This window comes from Oncorhynchus kisutch, linkage group LG5 (genome assembly GCF_002021735.2).
Source record: "Oncorhynchus kisutch isolate 150728-3 linkage group LG5, Okis_V2, whole genome shotgun sequence".
NCBI classification, from domain to species: Eukaryota; Metazoa; Chordata; class Actinopteri; order Salmoniformes; family Salmonidae; genus Oncorhynchus; species Oncorhynchus kisutch.
In genome coordinates this window covers 9765980-9780028 of record NC_034178.2, presented here as the reverse complement: position 1 = coordinate 9780028, position 14049 = coordinate 9765980, and the positions used below count along the sequence as shown (strand labels likewise).

The 14049-nt window shown below is 41.1% G+C and overlaps 1 protein-coding gene across 1 annotated transcript; it reads left to right on the top strand.

Annotated features, from left to right (window-relative positions):
- The first annotated feature begins 1102 nt into the window (after positions 1–1102).
- Positions 1103–11696, top strand: LOC109890614 (actin-related protein 3). Its single transcript, XM_020482562.2, has 12 exons — positions 1103–1315; positions 1785–1840; positions 4294–4418; positions 4854–4964; positions 5050–5145; positions 5507–5614; positions 7467–7610; positions 7846–8019; positions 9882–9974; positions 10199–10324; positions 10500–10583; positions 10777–11696. The coding sequence occupies exons 1-12, from the start codon at positions 1272–1274 to the stop codon at positions 10870–10872; spliced, it is 1257 nt and encodes a 418-aa protein (XP_020338151.1). The 5' UTR covers positions 1103–1271; the 3' UTR covers positions 10873–11696.
- Positions 11697–14049: the final 2353 nt, after the last annotated feature.

Sequence of the window (14049 nt, the reverse complement as noted above, 5' to 3'; positions counted from 1 at the left end):
GTCAAATGCATATTGCCACCTAATGGTGAAATAGTAATACACCCCAAGTTATAATAACAATTTACTGTATGCATCCACTTTCTTATAGCAGCCCTTCAAATACAGTAACTCTGGGCCTGTATATTTAATATTAAATGAGGACAGGAATCAAATGTACCTTTGAAAGGTTTCTCAGCTAAACTGTATCCATTTGTCAGCTTTTCCTCTTCCCATCCTAATGGCGACACACAGTAAAGGGATGGTTCCTCCCATTGACTGGAGACTGGAGAGGACCGTTTGAACAAGAGAAAGCTAAGGGCTTTGTGAGGATACAGGGAGTGACGGACCACCAACGTGAGCGATGGATGACTCTTCCTGGAGAGAAATAAGGCAATGTTCTATAAAACTCAGGTACTGGATCAAGTCTAGCCGCTAGATGGCCCTCCATGATGGATCCAGCTCTCAGCCCCAGAGCTCTCTCAGCTAATATATCTTCTTTATCAGTGGCCTTCCATGTGGTCATGGTGAAAGGGAATACAATCCTCCTTGGTTGGTTGATGGGAGGTAAATCAATGATATCATCTTTAAGCAGAGCAGGTCGCTGGAGATGTTTTTTGGGGGTGCTGCACTAGCCTATAGCTTCGAGGAACACATAGCTCTGAAAATGGAAACTTTTGAGAGATGGTCTTGGGTGAAACTGATCACTCATGCAGTATACTTCTTGAATCTCCCAATTTGACCAATAGACTATTGAACAATTTACATAGGATAGAGAGAAGAGATCTTGGTTTTCATGTTCACCCAAAAGGTCCATCTAACGCATTGATACAATGCTTTTAAATGTAATGTATTTCAATAGCGTCATGCAATGTTCAAAGAAGATATTCTATTCAGATAGTCTACTACCCTCATCAGCAGTCACAGAATCATGTCCATGAATTGACTGAACAGTTGCTACTATAAATAATACCGTTACATTATAGAGAATAATTGTTTCATATGTTTTACATGCAATTAGAACGTGTACATGTACTTACCCCTCTGATAATGTGCGATATTAGAAATGCTTTAACAAACGTTATGATCAGCGTCTCGTCAGCCGCTTTAAACTTCCGCATCATGTGATTGCGGAAGTAACTTCACTCTGCGGGTTCAGGGTTCCGCCTCTAAACTAGCTAGCTAAATAAATGGTTATCCCTCTACCCAAAACAAACGACTTTCCTTTTTATAAGTACCATTTGGAATATAGCAGCAATTCACCATTGAATTCTGCAGTAGATATTTAAGGAAACATGGCTGGACGTCTACCGGCTTGTGTAGTTGACTGTGGCACAGGGTAAGTAGCATGTGCTAATGCTAATAATTGATTAGCTAGATAACTAATTTATTGGCTTTAGCTAGATGCACCCAGACATGGCATACACGTTGGGCGTGCAAAGTAAAATCAAGACAGCTAGCTAGTCAGCAACAACCTTTATTTGCTTCATTTCGTTTAATCTAGCCAGCAAACTAGTTAGTTAACCATTTTAGGTTCAAGAAGATAGCTTGCTAGTAGCTAATTTCCATCAGTGTCCCCCACTCGTTAGAAGTTATATTAGCAGTATGCATTGACTTTAATCTGTTACTGTAGTCTACGTAAAATGTATGTTTTAACTTGTGGAAGCGTATAACTGGCATAGTCCATAGACAGTCATGCCACCCTTTAGATGAGTTTTCGGTTACCACCAACTGAATCTTGCTCTGTTCGGACACCATTATGATCTATATAACCCACTGAACTTTCTCATGCAATGCATTTGTTGTAGGTACACAAAGATTGGATATGCTGGAAACACGGAGCCACAGTTTATTGTTCCTTCATGTAAGTATTTCTGTGTAACACAGCATCGGTTCCGAACTCGGTGCATGTTTTGGTTTTTGCCCTAGCACTAAACAGCTGATTCAAATAATCAACTGATCATCAAGCTTTGATAATTTGAATCACCTGTGTAGTGTTAGGGCACAAAAAACACCCCTTGGGGTCCCGAGGACCGAGTTTGGGAAACGCTGTCATACAGTCTTCTAATGATAATGTACTATGCCCATTCATATGTAGCCCTTGATCATGACTATCAGTTCCTTTCCATTACACGGGTCATTGGACGAAGGTGTCTTCTGTACTGAGGAGTTTTGTTAAGAACCGCGAAGCTCGGTCTGAACATTAACACGCATCGCTTGCAGTACGGTTTTGGCAGCATAAGGACCTTTTATATTTTATATCAGCGAGAAATAATAATGAAATAAAATAGGGTTAGGGTTCCCACACGGCCATATTTCCATGTTACAGCGCTTGTTTATGGAAAACAGAGAATAAAGAGTGGGCTACCTGTGCTAAATAACTATCTGCTTCTCCCGAACACTTGTGTGTAAACGGAAGACGGTCGCCACAAATGTTTTGTCACTGATAAATATGGTCAGCTGCAGCTGTGTTAAAACAGTGTGCATCCTGCATTTTGATGTGATATGAAAGTAGAGGGATTTATGTTTTTAGAACCATACCGCAATTGAGAATCGATTCACGTTTAGATGGAGTATTTGGTTGTTTTGGCTTCCAGAGCCAATTCGCCATTTAAACAGAAAATCCTTGGTCTATAAGCCAAATAATGGAGCCTAACTCATAAGGCGGACATACTGTATGGTCATTAGTTAAATGAATCTGCTGAAAGCATTTTGGTATCGGTCCTTCCTGTTTTTCTTATCTGATTGGAGTGCTCAATGGAAGTAGGCGAACACACCTAATTCAACAAAATTGTAAAACCACAAAGTTTGAGTTGGCCGCCTTCCTCTAGCAATGAGTCATCCAGTGGACCCTAAATGGCAATGCTAGCTTGTTAGAGGCACCATAGACTAGTTATTCAGAGACAAAAATGGTTTGTATTTATCAATTTTCAATGATCTTAGCCTATTCACTTGTTTTCAGTACTTGAAACTGTCCAGACACAGCTTGAAAGGAAGCTAGTCCAGCCTATATTCAGTGTTATGGCTCCATAGCAGAAGTCCCCTTGTGCCCCTGCTGACTAGAATAACGGACAAACTTGCTAAGGCTTGCTAAGGACTTGAAGTAGCCAGTAGATAGATGACATGTGCACGTTTAGAAGCCTGGATGGATGACAAGTAGGCCTACACATTTAGAGGCTACAAGGAAGTAGTTGAGGGAACAATGTTCATCGTCCGACATTATAATAATATATAATGTATGCCATTTAGCAGACACTTTTATCAAAATCGACTTGCAGTCATGCGTGCATACATTTTATGGCCCGGGCCACACGTACATAAACCAAAGTGATCAACTTTTTCAATGAAGTCACATTATGCAGATAGTTAAAGGCCCAATGCAGCTGTTTTTATGTCAACATCAAATCATTTCTGGGTACAATTAAGTACCTTACTGTAATAGTTTAACATAAAAATAGTAAAAAAGAAACAAATGTATTTTAAGCAAAATATTATAATTCTCAAGCAATAATTTTGCTAGGACTGTTTGGGTGTAGTCTGAGCAGGGTTGGAACAACTGAAAACTAGCTGTTATTGGCAAAGTGGTTTGGAACTCTTTTGTTCTATTAACTATTTAACATCTCGTGATGTCACCAGACAAGCCGTAACTCCGTCCATGCAAAACCTGCTGATTTAGAATGTCCTGTGTCTAATGTATTTTCAAATCGAAAGAGAACGGTGGCTCTCTCCCAGAAGCTTAGTTGGTGCGTAAAAAAACATAAATTCAGACAAAGGGGTGTAATTGGTTCACAAAAATGTTTTACTTGAGAAATACTGCACCAAACACCTTAGCTAGATGTAACACCCCTTTGTCTGTGCGACTAAAAGCTCCTCTGCAAAAACGTCAAAGTAAAGTAAATATTTCTCTAGCTATTTTACGGTGAATTCCAAACCCCTCCCTCGCCCCTACCAACTCGCTCAGAGGGTGTCCGTTCTCACCTGTTGCTGACTACTCAGAGGGAGACTTTCAGTGGCAAGGGGTTCAATAAACCAACTTTAGGACACTTGTGACTTGAATGATGCAATTCATGTGCCACATTCAAATAATAAAAAAACCATGAAATTCCACATAACAAATCCCCTCCACCTATTTACAAGATGTAAACCTCTAACATTTAATTTGGGAGGTATTCCATTTGTTACATGTCAAGTTTTAAATCGGTTGAAAACAAATGCATGTGTCATATAATTAAAGTCATGATGTTTCAATCAACAATGTCCAAGCCATATCTAGGCTGGTACTAAGGATTGATGGTGTTGAATCTTCCTAAACTTCAGGTATTGCCATCAAAGAGTCGGCCAAGGTTGGAGACCAAGCCCAGCGCAGGATGACGAAGGGGGTGGACGATCTGGACTTTTACATCGGTGACGAGGCAATAGACAAACCAAATTATGCAACAAAGGTATATTGCATTTTCCAGTGATGGGAGGTCTACTTAAAGGCTAACCTGCAGGCTCTACATACATTTTTGGACTTATATTCTAAAGTAATTAATATAATGAATTTATAACTTCCTCATAAGCTTGGTTCAACTGGCATATCCCATCAGAACAGAAATATAATCTTGTTTTTACTCCAATGTTTGTAAACAAAACATGGTGAAACCTACTATGTTGGATGGTCAGTCCTTGCAACCATATCTCTATCTATGCATTTTAGAGTGGTTAAATTTCTTCACCCCATTAGTCAGATTTTTACCGAAACTGTCGGGAGAGTTTGCTTTATTGTTTCAACTGTAGATTGCTATGTAAATGTAAAGTCATGCGGAATGCCTGTTAGAACTGAGTAGAACTGAAAAAATAATGGTGTGTGTGTGTGGTTGTTCCCCTTGTTACAGTGGCCCATTCGTCATGGGATCGTGGAAGACTGGGATCTCATGGAGAGGTTCATGGAACAGGTCATCTTCAAGTATCTGAGGGCAGAGCCCGAGGACCACTACTTCCTCTTGGTACGTTCATAACATGCACATTAGTGTGGAAATTATGCTACCTAGTAGCAGGAACCTATGGGATTTGTACTTTTCTTCTCCACAGACAGAGCCCCCTCTGAATACCCCTGAAAACAGAGAGTACACAGCAGAGATTATGTTTGAGTCCTTCAATGTTCCAGGTCTTTACATCGCTGTACAGGTAAATCCTCTCTACGTTCTATGTTGGTTCTATATAATCTCTTCCCTGTACCTCTTCATGGTCAAGTCAAACATGATTTCGAATGCATTATCACAACTCTCAATACACTTCACAGAGAAAATTAGGGTGTCCATGAGGTGTCCGCGAAACCTCTGGGTGGATCTCAGTTCTGGGACCCTTTTCAAAACAGGAGTAGGAATGCTGATCTAGGACCAGATCTCCCCACTGACTATATGTAATCTTATTGATTGTGATCTAAAAGGCTAAACTGATCCTAGATTAGCACTCCTGATCTGAGACTCTTTGAATACATGTTGTAATCATTAGTGGAAAGTGACACGGTCTGTGTTTTCCTTGTCAGGCGGTCCTGGCGCTGGCAGCCTCATGGACCTCCAGACAAGTGGGCGAGAGGACACTGACAGGGACGGTGATTGATAGCGGTGATGGGGTCACCCACGTCATCCCAGTGGTGGGTACATGCCTTCGATCATCATTCCATGTAGTCTTTACTAGAACTGGGTCATGTTTAGTAGGTAGCAAATGTTTTGAAGAAAAGTGAAATGGGGAGGAACTTCCTGAACTTGTCCAACAAGAACACATTTTCTTAATCTGTTGCAAAAGTTTGGAACAGTGTGCCCTACTGAACACTACTCGGCTGTATTCGACCTACAGTTGAAGTCGGAAGTTTAAATACCTTAGCCAAATACATTTAAACTCAGTTTTTCACAATTCCTGACATTTAATCCTCATAAAAATTCCCTGTTTTTAGGTCAGTTAGGATCACCACTTTATTTTAAGAATGAAATGTCAGAATAATAGTAGAGAATGATTTATTTCAGCTTGCATATCTTTCATCACATTCCCAGTGGGTCAGAAGTTTACATACACTCAATTAGTATTTGGTAGCATTGCCTTTAAATTGGGTCAAACATTAAGTTGGGTGAATTTTGGCCCATTCCTCCTGACAGAGCTGGTGTAACTGAGTCAGGTGTGTAGGCCTCCTTGATCACACACACTTTTTCAGTTCTGCTCACAAGTTTTCTATAGGAATGAGGTCAGGACTTTGTGATGGCCACTCCAATACCTTGACTTTGTTGTCCTTAAGCCATTTTGCCACAACTTTGGAAGTATGCTTGGGGTCATTGTCCATTTGGAAGACCCATTTGCGACCAAACTTTAACTGATGTCTTGAGATGTTGAGATGTTTAACTGATGTCATTTTCCTGCTTCATGATGCCTTCTATTTTGTGAGAAGTGCACCAGTCCCTCCTGCAGCAAAGCACCCCCACAACATGATGCTGCCACCCCCATGCTTCACGGTTTGGATGGTGTTCTTCGGCTTGCAAGCCTCCCCCTTTTTCCTCCAAACATAACGATGGTCATTATGGCCAAACAGTTCTATTTTTGTTTCATCAGATCAGAGGACATTTCTCCAAAAAGTATGGTCTTTGTGCCCATGTGCGGTTGCAAACCGTAGTCTTTTTTAAATTTATTTTATGGCGGTTTTGGAGCAGTGGCTTCTTCCTTGCTGAGCGTCCTTTCAGGTTATGTCGATATAGGACTAATTTTACTGTGGTATAGATGCTTTTTTACCGGTTTTCTCCAGCATCTTCACAAGGTCCTTTGCTCTTGTTCTGGGATTGATTTTCACTTTTTGCACCAAGTACATTAGTCTCTAGGAGACCTAATGAGTCTCCTTCCTGAGCGGTATGATGGCTTTGTGGTACCATGGTGTTTATACTTGCGTACTATTGTTTGTACAGATGAACGTGGTACCTTCAGGTGTTTGGAAATTGCTCCCAAGGATGAACCAGATTTTTTTTTTCCTGAAGTCTTGGCTGATTTCTTTTGATTTTCCCATGATGTCAAGCTAAGAGGCACTGAGTTTGAAGGTAGGCTTTGAAATACATCCACAGGTACACCTCCAATTGACTCAAATTATGTCAATTAGCCTATCAGAAGCTTCTAAAGCCATGACATCATTTTCTGGAATTTTCCAAGCTGTTTAAAGGCACAGTCAACTTAGTGCATGTAAACTTCTCACCCACTGGAATTGTGATACAGTGAAACAATCTGTCTGTAAACAATTGTTTACAGACAGATTATGTGTCATGCACAAAGTAGATGTCCTAACCAACTTGCCAAAACTATAGTTTAACAAACAATTTGTGTAGTGGTTGAAAAATGAGTTTTAATGACTCAAACCTAAGTGTATGTAAACTTCCAACTTCCAACTATTGCTAACACATACATGGTAACGCATTACATTCCTGTATGAGCGATAATGGATTGTGTGGTTGATTGGTGTTGTTTTCTTCCAGGCAGAAGGCTACGTAATCGGTAGCTGTATAAAGCACATCCCCATCGCTGGTCGAGACATCACCTACTTCACCCAGCAGCTGCTGAGAGAGCGGGAGGTGGGCATCCCACCAGAGCAGTCATTGGAAACAGCCAAAGCCGTCAAGGTACCTACACATTTCTAACTTTTTGTTCCCTACACAAACCGAAGGAATTAATACATGTATTATTTGTGAGCATTTCTCAGGTTCAACAGCAGAGGTCAGTATTGCTGCACCATTGACCAGAGATGTACAGTCACAGATCATGACTCCTTCTTGTTAACTTTTTGGCATCTACCCAGTGTCTTATGTATACTTGTTTATGACTTACAATTGATAACGATTCCATATTGTGTTCCAGGAAAGGTTCAGTTATGTCTGCCCTGACCTTGTGAAAGAGTTCAACAAGTACGATACGGACGGCTCTAAGTGGATCAAGCAGTACACGGGGATCAACTCCATCAGCAAGAAGGAGTTCACCATCGATGTGGGCTACGAGCGCTTCCTCGGCCCCGAGATCTTCTTCCACCCAGAGGTATGATCCCATTGATTTTCAATATATATTATTGTGCTTGTATTATGTAATGTATCTAGTGCTGAGCGATTTTAGTGCTTTTTGGTTTGATTATTAAAACATATTTTGGTTTCGAAAATCATTTTTAAACATTAAATCCATTGTGCAGTATGTGGGTTGAATACTGTAACACAGAATAAAACAATTAATAAAAGTCTCATGATGGTAGTGGCCGCCCATTACTGCTTATCACCTATAACCATAATTTATTCACTTTACTTTAATAAAATATTACATTTGTTTTATTTGATGACTTTATTATTTAATTCCAAGTCACCATCTCTTTAGAGTTGATGCTCATGCTGTCTGACAAAATAACTATTTTGTAGTTCTTCAAAGTAAATTAGGCATATTTTAATGACTGCTGAATACCAACTATCAATCACTTAGATCATATATATACAGGTAGAGATATACTTTTGTATATATAGTATGTGGACACCCCTTCAAATTAGTGGATTCTGCTATTTCAGCCACACCTGTTGCTGACAGGTGTATAAAATTGAGCACACAGCCATGCAATCTCCATAGACAAACATTGGCAGTAGAATGGCCTTACTGCAGAGCTCGGACTTTCAACGTGGCACCGTCATAGGATGCCACCTTCCCAACATGTCAGTTCGTCAAATGTCTGCCCTGCTAGAGCTGTGCCGGTAAACTGTAACCGCTGTTATTGAGAAGTGGAAACTACTAAGAGCAACAACGTCTCAGCCGTGAAGTGGTAGGCCACACAAGCTCACAGAACGGGACCACCATGTGCTGATGCGCGTAAAAATCATCTGTCCTTGGTTGCAACACCCACTACTGAGTTCCAAATTGCCTCTAGAAGCAATGTCAGCACAATAACTGTTTGTCGGGAGCTTCATGAAATGGGTTTTGATGGCCAAGCAGCCGCACACAAGCCTAAGATCACCATGCGCAATGCCAAGCGTCTGTTGGAGTAGTGTATAGCTCGCCACCATTGGACTCTGGAGCAGGGAAAATTAGTTCTCTGGAGTGAATCACACTTCACCATCTGGCAGACCGACAAACAAATCTGGGTTTGGCGGATGCCAGGAGAACGTGGCAACAGTTTGGGGAAGGCCCGTTCCTGTTTTCAGCATGACAATAGCTCCGTGCACAAAGCAAGGTGCATACAGAAATTGTTTTTTGAGATCTGTGTGGAAGAACTTGACTGGCCTGCACAGAGCCCTGACGTCAACCCTATCGAACACTATTGGGATGAATTGGAACGCCGACTGCATGCCAGGCCTAATCGCCCAACATCAGTGCCCGACCTCACTAACGATCTTGTGGCTAAATGGAAGCAAGACCATGCAGCAATGTTCCAACATCTAGTGGAAAGCATTCCCAGAAGAGTGGAGGTTGTTATAGCCTCAAAGGGTGGACCAACCCCATATTAATGCCTATGATCTTGGAATGAGATGTTCGAAGAGCAGGTGTCATAAAGTGTAACTCGCCAAGTAAAAGCTGCTCTCTATATCACTTCACGACCACGCATTCTTCTCTGTTCGGTAGCAAGCATAAAGTAAACTGATTGGACAAGTAGATGCACAATGGCTTATGGTCATTGTAGTTAATTACCATGTTTTTATGTGCTAACCTATGTGGAATATTGGCCTGTTGGAAACTCCCTACTACATTGCACAGTTCAGGCTAGATCTGATTTATTTCTAGAGAAACTGTGCAATGTGCAGCATTGAGCTCCCAGGAGAGAACTGAACTGACATAGGTCAATTAGTTGTTTAAAAAAAAAAGAGAAATAACTGACATTTCTGTTAATAACATTGGTTGTACTGTATTATACTTTTCTCCTCCCCCAGTTTGCCAACCCTGACTTCACCCAGCCCATCTCAGAGGTTGTTGATGAGGTCATTCAGAACTGCCCTATTGACGTCAGACGTCCCCTCTATAAGGTACGCCTGTGGAGTTCAAGTTCGTTTTATTTCATTCACATGACAGGCGACAAGAACGTTGTGTTTGACAATATAAAAGCAGCCCTCATGATTTATTAAAACGATAAATTTATGCCACATACTGAGACTCGTCTCCATCCAGAAATTACGAGGATGAAATTGGTTTTACTTTCTAAATGATCTATTCAGGAGTATTTCAAGGTTCCTTGTCTGTTGCTATGCAGAACATTGTGCTCTCTGGAGGCTCCACTATGTTCCGAGATTTTGGCCGTCGTCTGCAGAGGGACCTGAAAAGGACCGTGGACGGCAGACTGAAACTCAGTGAGGAACTGAGCGGTGGCAAGTTGAAGGTGAGAACCAATTTACATTTGACCTAGTCAGCTGAAGCACTCTTGTAGGGATGCTACATCTTTATGGGTGTTGTGGCTCCTAAAATGTTCAAAATGATGTCATATTTTGCATTTCCAGCATAATCATAGGTCATTATTGAGGAAATAACACCGATGTTTCATGTTCTTTTGCCAGCCCAAACCCATCGACGTGCAAGTCATCACTCACCACATGCAGAGATACGCTGTTTGGTTTGGCGGGTCCATGTTGGCATCAACTGTGAGTTCTAAAACTTAGAGGGGTCTTTGTCTGTTAACTCATGTTACTATCAGAAATATATATTCTACTGATGTAAAAGCTCAAGACCGACACTTGGAGGCTTTGTTAGCCTTGGTTAGAATATAAAATTGGAAACTTGAAAGGAAAAGTGTACACCAACAAATAATAACGGTCATATCTACTCTTTCCTCAGCCGGAATTTTACCAAGTGTGCCACACCAAAAAAGACTATGAGGAGATCGGACCGAGCATCTGCCGCCATAACCCTGTCTTCGGGGTCATGTCTTAAAAAGAACTTCCCTCAGTTATCACTGGAGCTTGCAGTTGGTGCAGAATGGAATGGAGTGGACGGACAGAGGCAGAGTTGCATTACTGCACTATGGTCGCTGCTTATTCTAGCCTATTTCCAGGGCTGCGGTTACAGACAAAATACAGGAAGAGAATGACATAGAAATAGAATGACTAGATTCTATTCCTATGGAGAATGACTCATTTATCAACTGCAGACCAAACGATCAGGCTGACAAACGGGGGTGAATATCTATGTAAAATAGAAGGAAATTGTGTCTTAAAGCCAAAAGCATTTTCAGAGCAATTGTGTGGACACAGTAATGTGTAAGAACAGGATAATAAAGTGAACTCCTGTATGATTAAGTATGTGCCTGTTATTTCTATGGTATCCACACATACAGCAATTTTAAGTACAGTTGGATTATATTTACTCAATAGCTCTTTTTTTTCAGATGCACTTCTCTGTGTGTTCAAGGGTATAGCTTGTTTATATTTCATATTATTGAGTGTATATATATATTTTTTTGGGGTGGACAAGAACCCATAACGCATGTAATATTGATAGTGGTTATATTCTCTCAAGCTATAACGTAGTCTTACCATCCCTAGTTTTGTTGTGTGGTCGCTTCGTGGATTGGTTTGGAATAATCCATGAGTCCCTGAATCATACAGTATCTTCACCAAAAAAGTTAAATGTATTATCCGTTAAATTGAAATGACTGTTAGACCATCATTGCTGTCGAGGATCTCGTGTATTTCAACGCCTACCCACATTCCAATAAAGGCAGACAGATATTTCTATAAATAAATGTGTCTCGATGGTTTTGGCCTGAAAGGGTTATTTTAATGTTACAGCAAGTGTCTTAAGTCTAGAAAGTGCTTTCGATACGTAACTTTCAAAACAAGGTGAATGAACAAAGCAGTAAACTGAAGATTAAATTATATTCAGCAATGGAATCCCCCCCCCCCCCTCCCCCCAATACATTTCAGGGAGTGACTACATCAGGAATTTACATACAATAGACAAATGAGTTGTATATACCAAAGATGGTGGATAAAAAAATGTGCTTAATATGGTTGTTTACCATTTAAAATCAAGGTTCCTGTCTGTAAGTGGGTGTTCCCTCTCGCGTGAGCATGCTTTCCCGCATGAGCTCAGGGTTCCTCCATTTTGGTCGTGTTCCCCCTGCTCAGACGTTGCATGCATCAACCAATGGTTGTGTGCTCTTAGCTGATAATTAACGATCCAAGTGTTTTAAGATCTGGTATGCGTCAGCAACGCCTGGACATGGGAACGCCCAATCCCTGGCATGCTCATATAAAAAAGGGAACGCCCACTTACACAGGCAGGGATTTTTTCAAATGAAAACTGCCCAATATCAAATCACTTCAATATTACTGTCTGATCACCGCATTTCAAAAATTTCAATCAAGCCATAATTTTCCCTCACCAATGCAATTTTGTGACACATTGGACGGAAATCACTGCAAAATGTCAGAATTGCCAGAGCAAAAAAGCACCAATGATGTTGCATTCATAACCAACAGGAGATGGTAATCATTTGTAAATACCAGTTGGCTGTATTTACGTGCTTGAACTAGTTGAGAAACATTGATTGGCTAATGGCAATACAGTATCATGCTTGTAAAGAAATTATAGTGTTCAAAAACCATATTAATAGATTTTTTTAAATAAATAATGTTTTGTTGGTACATTTAACTGCCTAAAATGCTGTTATTGAGATCATTTTCTTAGTAGTTGACGTCAGAGGTCAGCATGTGGGAGAACTCTGCTCAGGAATGATGGTGGTTTCAAGACAACTGGGGACTCAAAAAATACATATAAGGTACAATCATGACATCAGTGATCTTCTGGTTGTAAAGTCGGAGCTCTAGCAAGATGCCAAGTTTCCAACTTGGAATTCCGAGTTGACCGCTCAATATGAAGGAGCTCGAAATCCGTTGATGACAACTCAAAACACATTTTCCCAGTCAGAGCTAGTTTTTTTCCCTAGTTCCCAGTTGTCTTGAACACACTGAAGTAGGAAGTCAGAGATTTCCGAGTTCCAAGATCCAAGTAGCCAGTTGTTTTGAACACGGCATTATAGACGTGTTTCCCACTTGTAATTACGAATTGGAGGGGCGTTCAAGTGGATTATTCCCTGTCGTATGTGGTAATACCACCTTCCCAGTTAGTTGAGACCGCAGCATACGTTTTTAAAAACTTGACCAATAGAGTCCATTTTAAACTTGTCTAATAAAGATGGTTGATTAGCCTAGGTGGGAGTCATGGGCAACTGCAATTAAACATGGCTCCCGGAACATGAATATGTCAACATAAATGGACGGACGGACGGGACTCTAAAAACTGCAATATTCTCTGCTTTTCTGAAACATGGCTCTCGGACAAGATACCCCCCATGGCTATCCAACTCGATGGATTCTCCATTCACCAGGCGGACAAGACAGTGGAGTCGGGGACATCTAGGGGGAGGGGTTTTCCTCTACATCAACACCAACTGGTGTGCTAACTCCAGCGCGGTGGAAGTGCCCACCCACTGTTCACCTGTCTTGGAATACCTGATGGTCAAATGCTGACCCTTTTACCTCCCGATTTCAGCTGTTATCGTGACTGTTCTATACATTCCACCTCAGTACAAGAAAAATAACAAGCTGCCACTTAACGAATTGTACAAGGCTATAAACAAGCAAGAAACTCCACATCCAGAGGCTGCTTTTTTTCTTCCCATGTCCGCCATTCGGCAAATCAGATCATGACTCCGTACTCCTGCTTCCTGTTTACAAGCAGAAACTCAATCAGGAAGTTATCCGTGACTTGCTCTGTTGAAAATGGTCACCAGAATCAGAGATTATGCTGCAGCTTTGCTAGCTCTGATTTTAATATGTTTTGAGACTCCACTAACCAACTCCGTCACTAGCTTCATTAGAAAATGTATCGGCGATGTTGTCCCCACGGTGAGGGTTCGCTGCTTCCCCAATCAAATGCCCTTGATTAACACAGAGGTAGGCGCTAAACTAAAGGACAGTGCTACCGCACACAGAGCTATCGTAGACAACCCCGAGGCTATGGCAGAGGACAGGAATAAGTACAAGAAGTCCCGCTATGACTTCCGCAGAGTCATCAAATGTGCAAAAGGACAATATAGGAATAAGG